At 40.9% G+C, this 19257-nt stretch overlaps 1 protein-coding gene across 1 annotated transcript in view; it reads left to right on the plus strand.

Moving 5' to 3' along the window:
* spns2 (SPNS lysolipid transporter 2, sphingosine-1-phosphate) overlaps positions 1-10225 on the plus strand; it is a 91757-nt gene extending 81532 nt beyond the window's left edge. The window contains exons 12-13 of the mRNA XM_080780725.1: positions 2832-2875; positions 6652-10225. Of these exons, the coding sequence (XP_080636851.1) occupies positions 2832-2871 (40 nt within the window). The 3' untranslated portion in view covers positions 2872-2875; positions 6652-10225. The remainder of the gene's footprint in view (positions 1-2831; positions 2876-6651) is intronic.
* Positions 10226-19257: the final 9032 nt, after the last annotated feature.

Raw genomic sequence — 19257 nt, forward strand, 5'->3', positions numbered from 1 at the left:
AGGTGTCAGGGGAAAACGGTCCAATAGCCGTGCCAGTTCTGCAAGACTCTAGTCTACGAGGTCTCTTTGCCAATAGAAAGGCCAAGTCAGCTAAAATGCACGCTGGAGCTGACACAAGCTATTCCAGCCAGCGAGCCATCCGTTTGGTTCAAGTGTGCTTTCTTAAGTCTTTTATGAGCTACTGTGCCACTCCTCCTATATGCAGGCATTCATATTTTCCTCTTTTACATACCAAAACACATGTCCTGCATGTCATGCCTTTAAAAGGCTAAAACAAACATCATCATCCTGTCAGACGGTGAGGCATAACCCCCCAGCCCCATTTTTATCGCATTGACGGACTCCCTTGGTGCTATGGCTCTCATAAATGGCTTCCTTCCTGTTGAGGATATAAGGGACATTTTTAGACAGGGTGGCAATCTGATGTCTGCAGTTACAGTATCTGTCCTCGCCCTCACAGGGCTGGTCAGTGGTCGGTTCCCATGATGAAACTCCCCAAAGACAGGGTACTTGAGGCATTCTGCTGCAGATTGACTCCTGTCAATATGAGCGAAATTAGCATATTTTTGTGCGCATCACTTGTTAACACAGGCCTATATGGTAGAGATGGCAGAACCTGCAGATGTATAACAACATACGCTGCCATCTTTTGTGGAAACCAGTAACCTTTCCCTGTCAGAGGATTCAATGCATATAATTCTAGGAACAAAACTATTATCCACACAGTTAACATAGGCCTCTCCTGTGTGTTATTAATATACAGTCTAGCAGCCTGTAGCAGGGTTCATAGCTAAGTTACACCACCATGCACACCACTACTAAGCCGAACTGTGGCTGCGTTTGGGACCAGTCCAGGAAAGGGAGGAAGAAAGGCGGAACAGTGATAAAAAGTCACACTCTTGCTATCATGCCAGTAATAGATACCAGTCTGTGGTTCAATGTGTGGTTCAATGTGCGACCACATTATTGCCCAGTGTGGGCGTATGGCACATGTTCACTCAAACTACGCATGTCCAACCACAGGCTTTTCCTTCACGTTACAAAGGACAAGGCTAATAGATAAGCTCTTGCAGTTAAAACAGTATAAGACTTTAGTTTGGATGATTATACTGCTCCACAATGAGAAATAAATGCATTGCATTTATGAACCATCAACCAAATTAATCCTTATACCACGTGGGGGGATTGAAGGAAGCAAGTACTGATACAGAACTACATTTAAAGCTGCAATGATCCATAACTTTTATGTCCCATCTGGTATTTGAACCCTGGTCCTCTGTATGGGAAACCAAAAGTCCAGAAGCGATGCATGACTTTATGAGCTTCAGAGTCAGACAGCACTACTTGTCATCAGTGGGTGTCCTAGCTACCCAACTACTGGGATAAACAGTTTTCAGATCTGGTCTAGTGAGAATGAGCGGATACGGATATAACCTGTACTCCCAAAAATAATCCCCACAGAAACCAGGGACAGCATAGTGGGGCATCATAGGCTATTGTCATGGCCTACTCACAAATCTCTGAAATCTTATGAATCCAGCAAGTTTCTTCAAAAATGTATCTTGGTATGACCAATATGTTGTATTCGAACTTGTAGCAATTGGCGACAAATAGCTACTTGATTCAGCATTCATGTTATTGGTTAAAATGAAATGTTATTCATTAAAAAGGATTGCATATTTATTATAATGCCTAAGGAGTTTTACCTCAATATGGTTTTCAATGAATAACAATTACTAGCGTACTAATTCTATAAAGGGCATTTAGTATACTTTTCCTTGAACAAAGGCCTTGTGTACTTCCACCTCCATGTAGCAGACTACCAAAACACACGGGTTCATTATACACCACCCTGGATGACATGTAGGTATTGCAACAGTGAACATACTGTTTCATGGCTAAGCACTCGCCAGTCACACAGTAGAAATACAACACTGGTTTCTTAATTTAAATGCCTCTTATCAGAGGCAGAACTAGAGCAGGACTTTGTCCCGATGAAGAAGGAGCCTCTGCTAACGTTTCCATCGTAGCAGCTCTTATGTAACAACATTCGAACAGCACTGCAGGGACTAAGAAAGATGACAACACAAACAACTACATAAAAGTATATTCTACGACTGTGATATTTATAGCCTCCATTCACGCTCTGCAGGCCCTGATTAACAAATTTCCCCCGACTTCGCGTATGCAGCTTTTCTCCTATGAGTGCGTCCTCAGATATTCAGAGCTATTTATAAAAGGCACAGAGCAGAATAAGTTACTCACTGGAGCACGCCTGTCTATTTCCAGCCTTCAAGACTGCTTTATTATTTCTAGGTTGTTGTTAGATTTTTTCTTTTTTGGACGACTGCGTGCCAATAATAGCTCAGGTTCAGTGCATATTCCCCACAAGCATAAAGCATACAACATACACATGCGCATGCGCGCACACACACACACACACACACACACACACACACACAGACGCGTACACAAACATATTTGTATTCCTTATTTGACATGTATTCATGTATTTATATTAAAAATATTAGGTGTATTGGGATGCTTCATGCTAATTAAACTATTCTGTTTAATCGCTCTCCCTCACACGCACACACGTACACACGCACATGCATCCAGTACATATTTACATGTTATACATGCATGTATTTACGGTCTGATCCATGACATAGCACATGAGCCATAAGCCCAATTTATACTTTGTCATATGACTGTCGCATGCCAATGACTGACACTCGGTTAACAACCGACTTGTTGATGGAGGAGAAGGTGAAGGTGAAGATAACAATTGTGTGTAATTCTTAACTCTATTCTTTCTTTCATGTTGCCAGGTTGAGCCAGATGACACAACAGCCCGCAGTCAAGATATGACCAGGTAATTTGAATTCAATTAACGTCTCTCCTGCTTAAGTGGCTCTTTAGGACTTTATAGCTCATCCCAAGAACATTGTTAAGTGTTTGATTACCGGGAGACTTTTCTGGAACATTAACATTTTATAGAGACATTTTGTCAAACATCACGTACAGTATAGAGTCCCTAAAACTACTAAAACCTGTTGATAGAGAACACTTTCATCAAGACAGACCCTTTAATCATGACAATGTAAACATCAAAGGTGAAATGCATGATGGGTTGATCCATTCCACAGTTCAGTTCCGGGTTCCATTGTGTTTATGCTGTCTGTCTGGGTCATTGTTGGAGTAGTGATTTGATGGCATTTTATCAAGACCCAGTTGCCTTCCCGCCTTCCTCTTCTTATCAGAGTCTCACACACATTGCAGAACCTTTGTCGCTAATCATTAACGGAGGTGAAAAAATCACCAACACTAGGGAAACGGTTGCTGGTACGCCAGCCAGCTATGTACAACAGGACAATAGGGTGTTACTGTAGAGAGCTGTGTGTGCTAACAACAACAAGATTAAACCCTGACTCCATGATTGCAAGGACAAGATGTTTGTTGTGAATAGCTGAGGTTATCATGTTTGACCAAGGTCAAGAAGGTTGATTCATTACTTATCTGGGTTTAAAGGATGTTTGTCTAAATATTATCAGAATGAACTCCTTATAAAATAGGTCACAGACATTTCTACCACTGGGTTTATCATCACCACTTACTCATAAATGTCCTACAGTATGTCCTTTTCTTCTTGGCAAATATTGTCCAAAGATGTAAATCAGCCCCCCCACCCCACCCATATATGTGGTCGTTATCCAAAATGATAAAATCCTGCTATGATAAGAAATCTTGATTTTGTACAAAGAAGCAAATCAAAAGGATAAAAACCCTAGCAATTCCAAATAACAATTCTAAACACCTTATATTAAGTGTGTTGTGAATTTTGTGATTACCATTTTAGACCTCAGTGCTCCCACTTTGGAGTGGCATCCCTGGAGGGTATGGGTTTGCGTGAGAAAGACAGGTAAAATGACATAAATGACAAATGCTGTTCTTTATGATTTGGGCTTCAGCCATGCAGTAAAAAGAAAATGTTTCTGATGGAAGTCCCTGAAGATCCTTAAAAGGGGATGACCGCAGGCTCTTAAGGATGACAGTGTCATCATTTGTGACAGGCTGACATTAGCATGCTAAGCAAATGACAGCTGACATGAAAGGCTCCTGCATGGCTGTCCCAGGTCTCATGTTTCAGTCCATGACTGGCATTCTGGGTGTTCAGCCTCTGGGTTTTCATCAGCCCTCTGAATCTGTCACATCCCATAACACAATGTTCTCTGTGCTACTGGGGTGGTTAATTACAGATAACAGTGATTACAACTACAGGGGGGTCAGAGTGTGTCAGAATGTCTACTCAAAGGTGGACAACGAAGGCGTTCCACGCTGATGCATTCTCAGCACTTTGAAGGGCTTTGAAGGCTCAACCAGGCAATGTTAAACGAGAGCCAGAGGCTTTTCTCGCCAAGGCTGACTCACTTGGTCCACACAGATCTGATCAATATAGGTCATGGTTGCCCGATCTCTGATGACGATTGCCTACCTAAACCCATACTCCCCCAACAGTGAACAGCTATAGCGGTACAACATTGTTTTAATTTGAACAGCACCCCGTGGGAGGTGAAAGCTGCCGACACACAAGCCGCTGGTGTCGACTGTGGTGTTGGTTCAGAGGGTTGTTTTTTAATCGTGGTGAGAGTGCCTCAACGCAGACCCGTAAATAAACCAGAGGAGGGAAGACATGAGAGAGAAGAAATAACATAAAAGAAATGGACAACAAGTCAGGAAAAGAATAGCGAGAGAGAGGAAGTAATCGTACACAACTGATGGGCATCAGATAGACTCACTTCTAATTAACTTCCACCTCTGAGGTAAAATGCCTTCGCTGTCCACTCTGCGAAGAGACACCCCACCCCCTAAAGTTCTCGTGAACTAGATTCAAACCCCAAGTCGGAGGCCTTCAGAAGGTCTGCATGAGATTCAAACGGGGGTTCCTGACACCGCTTCTTAACGAGCAAGCCACTTTTAAGCCCTATACATCTCACAACAAAGAGTGAAACTAGGTGATCTACAAACTCACAGGGCATTTCATTCATTTCATGGTGACACGTTGTGATATATAACAACATGCCACCTTCAGCCACCTTTTCCTGCATTACTGTGCGGGAGGAGGCATGTGGCAGATATGACTGTCCTTAATCCTCTGCTGTCAGAACGTAAAAAACATTCAATTTGTTTATACAGCTGCAGTGGTGCAATTGTTTCTCTGATCTTTTATCATTCAACAAAAAGCTCTCGTCTGGCAGCGCCGGGAGTTTACAGTATGTTGCGCGCTTTACAGCACTAACCACAGACCCCTAATGTGAACTGTGTGCATATAGTAGACATAAGGCTGTCTCTTTCAAATCCTCCTTTTTCAATAGGAGGGCGAAGCAGGAAGAGCCAACTCAATGCTTTCGAATATGTACCTATTGTATAGTTTTGTTTTCCAATCCATTTTCTTTAATCCATGTGGTCTCTATCCATGCCATTATGCTAAACCAACCAAACCTATGGCAGTGTCGTATGTTCAGGTCAGCCTTGTTCAGTCATGACTTGTATCGTCTCAGTCACAAGCCACTACAAGTCAGTTTTATTATGCTGCCATTGGCAGTGGCACCAGCTTCCACTATCAAAGCATGTTGAACTCTATTTGTTATTATGCTGGCATTGGCACCAGTTTAATTCAAGTTTGGCCCATGAAAACATCATTGAGGTTATTCCCAGCTCTGATTAATTCAAGAAGAAATTAGTCAATGGATCCCTCTCCAGTGATTATGCAAACAAAATACATTGTTCTATAAAAACAATCATCTAATCCTCTTATTATTAATAAAACCATCTAATTACTCTTGTTTATTTCCCAGAGCGACTGCTTCTGCTTCTATGGGACGCGCCGGTGTGTGTGCACACGCATTTGTGTGTGCAGTACATGCTTGTGACTGCATGCGTCCATATGCGTTTATTTATCTGCATGCATGTGTTCTTAGGTGTGTTTATAATACACGAGTGAGACGTTAGCTCGGAATGGCACACTGCCAAGCGTCCTCCGCTAATCCTATTGTAGCAGCAGCAGATTGTGTACTGAAGCATCCAGGGCAGAGTGGTTACACTTTAATGACAACAACTCCTGGAACATCTCTCTGATTCAATCTAAAGACATCTCAGCCACTGCCTCAATGCACTAAAAAAACTACTTACAATTGATTCCTTGTGGCACTACATCCTGTTTTTTTTTTCCTCAGGCCCAATCCACAAGCCCAAAACAATGTCATTCTCTCGCCCCTAGCTCTGTCATGAATCATGTACAACTATTATATTGCCTCAGTCACACTTTGTTAAAATAAACCCCCTTTCGTAAATAAATACTGCTTACTGTATATTATCATATTATAAAAATCCCTGATCAGCACATCCTAAAATTTCAGCAATTCCATGTTGCTTCTGCGTTACAGAATAGATAGAGAGGATAACCACACAGGAAGATTGTAGTGTGGTGGTATGTTGGCCAGGCTGGTCTGAACAGATGGCAAAGGGGCTCTCCACCACAACATTAATTACATGACAATGTCCTGTTGGGAAGGCAGGCTCTAACATCTCTCTACATTTCCTCCCTCTCTCTCTCTCTCTCTCTCTCTCTCCCTCCCTCTCTTCCCCTAGGTGACCTCCACGTGAGGGGCCATCCTACAGCGGCAACTGAACTCTATGAATAAGCATGACAGTAAGGACAATAAGCTGTGGGGGACAGCTGATCTACTTGACCTGATCCAAGCCAGCCATCTATAGTTTCCTCCTTGTGGTCATCATAAGAATCATCCTCATCCTGGCTGATGCTTTCAGAGGCTTGTTTGTAGCTGGAAAGAGGAAGCGTCTGGCTCCTCCATAACCACTTAAGCCAAAGCATTTTCTATAGCCGATCTACAACCTCACGACGTGTCATAACGTGATGTGTTATGAGCTTGCATATCAGCTGTTTTTGAAAATCTCTTTAAAAGTTTCATCTATAGCAACAAGAATAGGGAGGCCAGGGTTTAAAGTGGCTAAAGACACCTCTAAATCCTGGGCAGGCACACAGCAGCGTGTTGCGGCCAAGTGACAGCTGGTGTCCTCCTTGTCACCTCTGTCTGCCAGGATCCTCACTGAACCATCCGGGGGCGAGTGGCCCCTTCCAATGCCATACTACTGAATGCTGACCACGAACTTGTCCTGTCCGATGGTCAGTACTGTCTGTCTGTTTGTCTGTCTTTCTGCATTGGCTGTCTACCTGCACCAAGTGCCATAGCGTCATTACATTCCTTCACAGACTTTGCACTGACCGCTGGCCACCTCTCATGGCATCTTAGCCATGTTTACATGCACACAGCAATCTAATAATTGCCCTCACAGTGATTACGAGGAAGATTTGATTACGTCGTTTACAGCTATTTCGAAGACACAGCTTCTAGAAATACTCCTGTTTGAGGCGGTCTTTAGATTACAAACAACTTTGGTCCTTTCTGTATAGAAAGATAATTCTGAGAATGTCAACAAATGGTGCAGTAGTCTGCATCTTAATTAGGATATAAACGTAATAAAACAAATATATTACATATTAAGATGTTTACATCAACCTTGTCTAAATTGCTCTAAGTTATCTAAGTTGTCTAAGTTATCTCATAAACACCCTAATGTTTAAACTATTGGTGTGTATGTAAACATAGGAAAGAAATAGCCAAAAAGTGTTAATGTCTAAAGGTCAGTGAATCAGCCTTAAGACTTGGAGACTTTCACATTTAACAGTGCATGTGAGCTGTTTGTTTTGTTGATCCCATTATGTAAATATATTTTTAGCACTCATCAATGCAGACAGAGAACACATCAGTAAGAGACTTCTGCACATTATTTCTCACAAGGTTTCTTGTGATTTTGTTTTTCTTATTTTAATTCTGTGTGAGGTTCAAATTTGAAACTGGAGGTTTGCTGCCTATGATTGTTTAGGCAATTTAGGAATGACACTGGATCATGTTTTATAACTTATAATGTATATATCGTTTTCCCCGAAAGATGTAATGCTTTGGTTTAGACTCAGAGCCATTTTAAGATGTACAGTATTTAGTCTTTGTCTGCGTACTAGAGAAGCAATACAAGGAACTAAATGTTGGTGAAACCAACCTTCCATCCACACTGACTTATCAGTGAGCTGTGTTCCCCTTTAAAGGATAGCTCTGTGTTGGCTGGTTTTAGATTTCTGGACAACAGAACACCCTCATATAGACTAGTAGAGTCATTTTTAATGATGGATTCTAATCCCTGTTGGTTACAATAGCAAGCATTGTGAACATTGGCCACTTCCCCTCGAAACTGTAGCTATCTCATTCCTTGGAGTGGAAGAAAGGGTCCCTTGAAAAGAGCTGGTGTCACGGCCATCAGGTTATTTGAGAACTCAAAACCGACAGGACCGGGAAATTTGGCACCAGGGTAGACTGATTTTCTTTTTTAATCAGTGATAAAAGATAAGCAAGGGCAAGGAATCCCACTGAAACACAAACGCAACTCTTAACAGAAGTCACGACAGCCAGAGAGAGAAAGACATTTGAAGCTTGGAGTTAAGGTATTAATCAGTCTATGCAATCTCCTGCAACAAAATACTCAGTGGGGGAAGGCTATAGTTGTCAAGCAATGTCAATCAAAAATGTAATTGAAAAATAAATAATAATAGTAATATTGAATTAATTCACAATTAAACACAATATGGATGGAGGCAAAAAAAACTATTTTGTACCATGTCACACTTAATACCACTAAAGGTTTGGATTTTGTCTTCAGCAGAAAGGAAAAAAGGGAACGTAATGGACCTACGAAAAGCCTGTTAGAAAGGATGATAGAATGAACTTAGTAGAGACATGAAGGGAGGCTTTGAGATAGTTCTTGTAGCATTGGTGTGTGAGTGTGACTCTTGACTCATGCTAGCTGTGTGGGCTGTGTGTCCTTGTTGCCATATAATTAGCTTTAGCTTCTATCCAACAATGTGGAGCTCTTCTGAATGTGATTCTGTCCGACCTAATTTGTTTACGCACCTACGTCCTTTTAATGAATTAAGCTTCTTATCGTTTATTTTACTGATTATCTTTGCCTTTTCTTTTTACCAAATGAGTTTTTATAAAATAAAGTAAAAATACACTAGATATATATATATAGCTATATCATGCAGCAATTTTAATATATTGTAAATGATCGCTTGGATGCAATGTATTTATTTGTTTCTTATAATGAAGAAGAATCTGTAAAGGGAAGTTTAAGATTTAAGTATAGTACAATTTGTTATTTGTGTTTGGGTTTATAAATGCCTGTATGTTCATCTTATTGTATCACAATGAAACAACACAAAACCTTTTTACATCACTAAGATCCGTCATGTTTACTGTGATCATGAATTGGGCATCTCATACCTAGGAACATGTTGTAAACACACACACACACACACACACACACACACACACACACACACACACACACACACACACACACACACACACACACACACACACACACACACACACACACACACACACACACACACACACACACACACACACACACACACACACACACACACACACACACACACACACACACACACACACACACACACACACACACACACACACACACACACACACCCAACGTGATTTTGAGACAAATGTATTGATTGCTTTAAGGCACAACTTTACTGCATTTATTCTGTTTGTTTTGTCCCACTTAAGAACAGATTAAACAATTTTGTTTTTTTGCACGCTTAATGATCAGGGATTTGTTTTAACCATTGACTAGTATCCACTTCACCACCTCTGGCATAGATAGAGGACTGACTCATCATGCTCACAGTAAGTGCCGACATTCTATCATTACCACCAGAAGGGGAAGTTGGCTCTGGTCAGAAGGGTCATGAATGGATTTTCACCTTGCCAAATTTATGTACATGTAATTCTATATGAATAATCACTGACGTGATGTATTGAGAATGTGCTCTTTCTTGTCATACAAGAACCATGTATAAAGAAACCTATTTCTGATGTTGAGCAGAAAACAGAGGTTTTATTTTTATTTTTTAGAGCAAGTGAACACAAGACAATACAAGTTAAAAAAAAATAAGTTGGAACAATATTATTCTAGAGCTGAACTGTGATCCTCCCTTGGGGGGTTGGTATAAAATGTACATGTCTATGTAAATGATCAAATAAAGTTATTTAATCAATTCATTCCACTGTGTAGCCTCATTTGGTCTGTGTCATATTTATTTTGTGAAGAAAATTTGGTGTCTCCCCAGGACCTAAACTTACAAAATACCACTTTAGCCCGCTGAAAACATAGATCACGTATATAAGCTTAAGTCTGGCCCCCCGCCGAACCCGTAGCCTACGTGATAAAGGTCTTTATATTCTTTAATCCATGTTTTGATCCGATCGAGTCAACAGCCGAGGTAAGTTAGCATGCTAGTGTCGAGTGTAACACTGGACGGCGCCATCTTAAGCCCTATTTAACAGTGAGACTGTAGATCTGCTATTTCACTGAAAGAAAGAGATGATATTTAAGTTGTGACCCATAAGAATGGGTCTGCAACCCAAGAATGGGTTCCGACCCACTGTTTGGAAAATCATTATTTTAAAAATCATTTAGTTTATCAAGGGAAACAACCCAGGCACATCAATGGGGTAATATTGTAGGACACAGTTTCCCAAACACTGGTCGGAACCCTTTTTCAAAAGAAGAAATACATTTCAAGAAGAAGTTTAAGAAGTAGTGAAAATAGCCGATCTACAAGCTCTGTGGATCTGGTTTTACTAGTTTGGAAATCACTGTTCTACAACATTCTCCTTGTTCAGAAAAAAGAAGCAAATGCACATGCAGTCAAAATAATCATATGGTCCATTCCTCAACAATAGTGTGATGATGGCTTTGAGTAATGATAGGTTAATGTTAATACTTAATAGTCATGCTGCATCATCCAATCTGAATAAGAGCTATACCAGCACATATTCTCTCTCTCTGTGTGTGTGTGTGTGTGTGTGTGTGTGTGTGTGTGTGTGTGTGTGTGTGTGTGTGTGTGTGTGTGTGTGTGTGTGTGTGTGTGTGTGTGTGTGCGTGTGCGTGTGCGTGTGCGTGTGTGTGTGTCCGCGCGCACGTGCAAAACATATCCACGATATTTGCACTGCAACTTTCAGTGAATGCAATGTGTAGAAATGTGATATGAGACTAGTAAGGCCAAAGAAGATGAATGGAAGAAGGTAATGTATAGACTCTTTCACAATACACACTAGGGTGCTGAACTCTGGTTGCCTATGAACCCATGTTTTTTTTCTCTATTTCTGGATGGACTCACAAAGGCTGGATTTTTATCATGTTGAGAGAAGAGCGGGCCTTAGTTCGTCTGTGAATGAAGTAGTTTATTGTTCAGGGGCAGTCAGGCAGGCGGGGTTGTGTAAGGCTCAATCTGTAAAATAATTCTGCAGTCCCCAACTCACTGACACAACACAGACTCGTCAACTAGACACAGAGCTCCATCCATGGGTGTGGTTGTAATGAGAAAACATAATATTTACCTTCACAGGAAACAAGGAAGTTCAAATCTAAAGGATGTCAGTGTGGTGAGGTTCATTAGAAGAGGCAGAATTACCTCACATGGAGAATGATGGCACTAATGGACTTGTCTATGAGAGGGATATAACTCAAAGCTTAAGTATACATTTGCTTTGGCTGGGGGAAAAAGGCGCAAGGTAGGACCTTTAATTAGGCAGGGCTGAGACGACCTTCTGCCAAATATTGACCAAAACCTTTGTTGAGAGTTAAGGAAGAGTAGTGGGCTCAGAGGGAACTAACGGTGAAGAACGGATGCGCTATTCGATGGATAAACTAAACTAAAGCATCCAATATACCCATTTCCAACAGTTAGACCAGTATCTGGCCTAGATGTTCCAATCATTGTAAAAGTCAACACACCTAGTCATGCAGCAGACAGGAAACATTGGGGCGTAGACAGGAAAGGGGGAGCATTTCTAACAAGCCATGGAAATTCCATGTGCACTTTAGCACTTAAAATCACAGAGGGCGGACCATTTAACATACATTAAATTTACATTACAAATAGTTGCTGTTGAATTACAACAGTATCTACAAACTGTTCAGAAACTATTTTAAGATTTAACATAGAATCTACTACTAATACTAGAGTAGTCTTTGAATAAGTGTCATGGACGGTGAACCTCTGGTAAAATGAAACTTACTCAGTACTTCATGTAGCATCAGATATAAGATGGTATCATATTTACAGGGCCATGTTGAAAATAAGTGTTTAATTATGCTTTCTCATAATGAATTCTGGGTGGACTACATATTATTGGCATAATAGACAATTCATCCAATTCACCCATGAGCAAGCACTTGGACTGATATCGGCAAGGAAAACTCCCCTTTAACGCACATAAACCTCAAGCAGAAACTGGCTCTAGGTGGAATGCTTGTGTTGGTCATGTAATTTGTATATTTCTGGCTTTCTGCAGTGCACATAAAAGAACACATTTTGAGGCTGGAATAGTTGCTAGTGTAGAAACAGGTCTACAATTAAGAACTCGACATTGCATTTACAAAGGCTTTCTCCCTACAGTTTTGGCCTTATATACGTACTTACTATAATACGACGTAACCAGTCTCTGGAAGATAGAACAATCTGTCTATATCAGTGGTTTTCAACCAGTAGTCCTTGAGGGGGTTCCAAGTGGTTCCCAGCTAAATGATGGAGAGTTGGTAACCAAATGGACCCCTATTAGATCTTTAACTCTTGAGAGCGTGAAATGAAACCAAATGAACCCGTTAGGGCCACTCTCAAGACTTAAAGACATAAAATTATTGTAAAACATCTGCATTACCTAATGTACAAGAATTCTACACAATTAGAGAATGTAGAATAATTGCTATTTTTATCGCCCGTTGTCTCTGCTATGGTACGTACCACATCAATACAGCATGGAATTGTGGACAAAACACTGTCCAACAACAACAAAATATTCTTGAGGCTAAATCTCATCAAACGGTGGTCCGTGGCTCAAATGCCGAATACATAATGGACCTTGATATGAAATGGGTAGACAACACCTAGTCTGGATGGAATCCTAAGTATACTCTGTGATATAAGAAGTGTCCTCTCCACTGCTATCACACCTCCACTGTGAATCTCTCACCTCTCCCTTTTCCAACCTGCTTCACGCTCTAGAAATAACACTACAGCAAACTGAGAAATTATAGTGCACGGAAAAGCCACCGACTGCATTTCATCTTTGCCTTTTTGTGTGTGATCTCTTGGCAATAGACAATATGTAGGAGGTGCCGATCCTAATCTGTAAATCTGTATGTGTTGTTCCATGGCCTTTACTGTATACACAGAATCTTAGCAATAGTGCAATATTGCATTGAAAATCACAATATTGCACTTTTACGTGGTGGTGCAGAAGCCAGCAGAATGTTCATTCATAGCTGGACAGAGAGAGATCAAAGACCTTTCTGCATGGGTGTAATTGACCGTCAGGCCCAGAGGTATAGATCAACCTTCAGCTCCCCATGCGTGAGGCTGCATGTGAGCATGAATGAGTGGCTCTGCACCCCCCACCCCCAAGGGACTGCCATCTGCAGTCGTTACTGTATCATTAATGCAGCTAACATTGTGTTCAAGTGGAAAGGCGTGATGTCCCCTGCCCCTGTCATTGTCCACCCATGTGTGTGTGTGGTTTCAAAGATAACTGAGCAATGTCGATGCAGGAAAGAGAAACGAGGGATGCGATAAGTCATGAATGGAATGCGGCGCGTCAGGAACAATCTACCAAAGTAGTTGCAGCGGCAGCAGGAGGCTTTTCCCAGTCATCAGACCAATTATAACGATCATTCCTTATTCTCCTCTAGGCACTGAAATGCAGAGCTCAGGGGTGCTGATGAGGTCTCAAATGCAATGAGGGATTAATTTAATTTGCATGCTTACTAACAAGGATGAAATGTAAATTGACAGTGTAAAATTGTAAATAGTGCTACCACATCCATGTCAGTCATACACCACGATTGGATTAAAGTTTCATTGGTGGAGGGAGTGTGATTTATAAATACCGCAGTCTCCTGAATTAAACATAAGCTTATGCTTGACTTGTCCTCAAGTGAATGATGTCGGTTGGGTTTAGTTGCCATTTTTAGCTTCCATGATTCCATATTTAGAATAAAGGTTTTCACTCTTGCATGAGCTGATTCAGAAAAGCCTCTATAGGCAGTTTACGTGTGTGTGTGTGTGTGTGTGTGTGTGTGTGTGTGTGTGTGTGTGTGCGTGCGCGCGGGTGCGTGTCCGTCCACAGAAGCATCTGTATTCTGGTCTCATATGCATGTGAGGCAGTGTGTGTGTGTGTGTGTGTGTGTGTGTGTTGGGGGGGCTAACACAGCTTTGTGAATGACTTGTGTCTGCATGTAATGCATAGTGCAGTGCAACAGAGAGGCAGGCAGAGGCAATGAATGACATGAGCTCAGAAGGGTGAATGGAAGCTGAGCAATAAATTACATACAGTACACGCACACACATACTGTACATTCACAAGTACAACAATAGATTTCTGCGTATTGATGTAGTCACGTGCAGTTGTACAATATGGCTCATTATTCTACACACACACACACACACACACACACACACACACACACACACACACACACACACACACAGTATTCTACACACACATATAGTGTGAAAAACAAGAAAAGTTTACAAATATATATCTCTTGGCCCGGGCCGGCCTAGCGGTCCGGGCACTTGGGCTGGTAATGTAAAAAGAATACATACTCTGGATGTTATTTAAAGAAAACACATGCACGCAAATGCACACACGCACAATTCTCCACAATACACACTGGAGTAAAACTACTCCACTACTACTAAAGGTCAAGGTCACGGTATTCTGACTTTATGTATCGTCTTGTGGACAGGTACACTAAAAATAAATCTCATTGTAGAACAGCAAATGTATAGGCCTACAGCAAGAACAAAAACGTATGGGGGCGGCGGGGTAACAACAGTTTAGAGTAGAGGTGTTCCGATCAGGTTTTTTGGGACCGATCCCGATTGCTGATACCGATCTTGTGCGCAAGGGGAAAATTTGAATATTTCCAATATTATCAACCCACGTCAAAACTGTTCCTGTGTGTGGGGAGGAAGAGGAGAATGTTTAGGCTTGTCACAAAGATGCAAAACGATATTATACTATACCGGTATATATCTGAGTGACTTTTATACCACTAAATGGTCGGTGGCCGATCGATCAGAGCACCTCTAGTTTAGAGAGAACTATCTCCTACTTAGACGACTACACTACAGTGATATAAAATATATTATAGTGATGCTAATTTCAGCTGTGATAATTAATTAATCTGTTATTTTTAAGCAGATAGTAGGGAATCAGCTAAAATTACAGAGGGGAAAAAAGGCTCTCTCTCTCTGTCTCTTCAATTCCTCTTCACTTGCTCTTTCATTACTGCGGTCCTCCTCTTTCATTGTTGTCTCTCTTTCAGACAAAAGTACACAGACAGACACGGATACAATCTGCACACACAAGCAGAACATTCAGTGTCAGCCTGTGCCAAAGGGTCTACCTCTGTTGACTTTAGGCATTAGGCCATTGTTGCCGCTGCCTAGCTGTAGCCTGAAGTGGGTACTTGTGCCACCCGCTCCTTAATTTATGCTCAGACGTACAATGGTGTTGCACGCCAAAAATAGCAGATCTAAAAGCTCAACCCGGGGCGCTTGGGTGGTGCACTTGCAAAGTGCCTGCCCAGCACCACAGAGTTTGTGGGTTCAAATCAGCAATTTCCGGCAGACAATAGTGTCATACGAAGTGTACAGTAGCCTATATGGACTTCACCTTCTTTCTTGGCCCTTTTACAAATGCATGTGTGAGTCCAAGAATATATTACCACTTACCAGTGTTAATTTTGGTAGGTAAATTACATTAGTCTAATTACAGCCACCCTGTCACAACTCACAACCTTCAACACCAGCCACAACACAGACAAACAAACAAAATGTCAAATCCCAAAACCTCTAGCTTCAACTTCCACACATACTGTAGCATAATTGAGGGGCCCAAGAGCCACATACACATACTGTTTCCTCAACAACTGACTACTTTCAAAGGCAGCAGACAACACAATATACAAACTCACAAACACAGCTTGGATCACTTCAGTATACAAACACAGCATGGAACCCAAGCAGCAGCAGCAGAAGCAGCAGCAAAGAATACAAATAAAAAGGTTCCTACCTTGAGCCATCTTCTACTAAGTAGAAGTAGAAGACTTCTGGATCAAGACGAGTGGATCAAACTTGAAACCCATGGATAGAGAAATATAGCTCCTCATCCCAGATCATTCACAGCTGTAAAGGAGAACAGACTCTCATCAAATATTTAACATTTTACTTTTTTCTTTCTATAATGTTTTATAATTGTTGATGTGTATTTTTGCTATGTTGATGAATTGAATATAGGACCACATGAAAACAAGTACTCAGAACTACTTTGTTATCCTTTAGCCTAAATGCCTGACTGTACCTCGTGCTGTTTACATTTGTATGTCTAATTAAGTATTCAATCAGTGAATCAAAACTTGAAAACAGTATTTTTACATGTTATACTTTTATCACTAACTAGTGGGTCGGAGAGGCTTATTTTGGCATCAGCCGAGAAACGTGGGAGTTTATCCCTGTTCCAAAATGCGAGATGGATTGCTACCATCAGCTCCCAGTACTTAACGCATGCTATTTATTATCATTTTAGATAGCTGTAACTTTGTTTCAAAAGGATATACAGTAGGTCTACAATATGTGCCGTCTTAGAAAATAATAATAAAATATTATATCCGGTGCTGTCGGGAGGAGATCACCTAACTCCATTTATGAGGTTTTTATTTCTTTTGCATAAATTGGTGCTATTGAACACCCTTTACATCTGAACTCACTGGGCAACCAGTGACTTCTATTCCAGGAAAGTCTGTATGGCAACCGAGGAAGGTCGGTGACGCTGGAGACAGCTGACCTCCTTAAGGAAAGACTGCTGGGTTAACAGATTGTCAAAAATAAGAGACCATGAGAGACATGGTTATCATCACTAACAAGCATTGTTAGTGATGATGTCTCTCAACACGAGTTGATCCAGATTAATGTTATTGGGTCCCTGTGGTCCAGTGGTCAAATTCAGACTGACATATGTATCCCTTTGTTATGCCTTGTGTCAGTTGAAAATACCATAAATCAATTAAATTGATTAAAGAGTCAATTCATTTCATGACTGATGTGATTGATCCTAATGTGGGTACTTTTAACTAATGAAATTCATACAGAAAGCCTCGTTTAGCCATCAGAATGTCCATTGACCCTTGACACTGTCAATGATGTCATGGCCTTTACTTCTTGACATACATAGCCTTCTTGCTGACACAAGACAACTGCAGACTGCAGTCTGTTTGACAGGATCCCAGGCCTAGGATGTTGGAGAGGCGTATCACAATTATTACATAATCGCCTAATTGCAATTACCGGTATTTGAGATAATCGTAATTCATTTTGCATAATCGTCAATCGTTTCCATGTTGAAAAATGTCCATACATTTTCCAAAAATAGCATAAATAGCAGATCTACAAGCTACACGTTACTTTGTGACATGTACGTTTTTTGAAACAACGAATTATAAAAAGATATTGAATGTCAGTGATTCCTTTGTATATTTAAGTTATTTGTCATATATCATAGAAATACAAATTGTAACGTTCCAATGTTCAATGCAAAATAACTCAATTAAATCGTTAATTTCAATAATTTGTGTGACAATTAATCGTCAACTTAAATTTGTGATCGTGACAGCCCTAGAGAGGCGTGTTCATACTTAATGACTTCTGCTATGCCTATGATCTTGCAATGGGTACAAGCAATGTCAAAAAATAATCTACAGAGAAATGTGGTACATGTGCCTTATACTAGCGTGTGGACAATGGTGGACCGTGGGAGCCACTCCAAGAAGCCCGCTTGAGCCAGAACTCAGAACCAATTAATCTTCTTTTAGCCGTCAACAGGAAATATCCATTTAATGTGGTCCACTGGCAATGCTTTGGGACTTGTGACGTGAAATATGTCAAGTGCACAAATAAAGATATCCAGGACTAGCATTAGAGAATGCCAGCCCAGGCAGAGACTATACTTGCTATAATTTGAGTTCTGTTGGCTTTAAGTACTGAAGCCAGATGATGACAGTCCAGCTGATAAATTATATGAGATACCGGTAGGCTATAGGTATAAGGAATTAGGCTGGTGCATGCACCCCCAGTGGTGCGTGAGCACCTAGGGTGTGCGCGACAGTGAAAAGGCTAATGGTGGTGCTATGGTGTCATTTTAAATGTATGAACATATATGCCAATATTTGGCAAGTATATGCAGAATATATATGCTGCTTATATATGTCCATACATATGATAAACATATATGTTGAATCTATGGGGGTGCATCAGATAGGTCGCAAGGTAACGGGGGGCATGGCCCAACATGAACCACACATATGGGTACCACAAGGGGCGTAGCACGCTGTCAGAACTTGTAGGTAACACACAAACACACACACTAGACTAGACATTCTGCTCCAAATGATTTGGCAATACAGGGAAGGCTTCCCCCATCCTTTATGCACTCATACAGCACAGATGCAGACACCTGTGCCACACTTCAGCCAAATGTGGTCTTTTGAGAATAAGGCCGTTTTGGAACACGGGCAGCAAGGTAATCCTAGCCAATCCTTATTCACTTCCATATATAAGAGAATATAATGTCACAAAAGACACATGTAATATGGAACAGTCCCAGACTCCCAGTGTTGAACCAGGTATGAAGAAAACCTCTTTATTGAAGAGATGATTAAAATGGCTGTAAATTGAAATTTCCATAGAAACACCTGCAATAATATGTATGACTCCAGTAAACAAATGGGCTTTTACCTACAGGTCAGAAAAATACAGAATTTGGGAATGTTGACTATAATGTGGTTATATTAGGTATGAGAGGCATGTTAGAGAAATCCAACATCTGTGGACAATTCTCTCATCTTACTGTTGAAGCAATATGGAAGTACAATAGAGATGTTAGAGCTCCACCCAGTGGCAGTAATATTAAAACATTTTAGCCCATGTGAATACTGTGTAGCTAAGTACCTATAATTAGTAGTCCT

This window comes from Protomyctophum bolini (assembly GCF_963924005.1).
Source record: "Protomyctophum bolini genome assembly, chromosome: 13".
Classification (NCBI taxonomy): Eukaryota; Metazoa; Chordata; class Actinopteri; order Myctophiformes; family Myctophidae; genus Protomyctophum; species Protomyctophum bolini.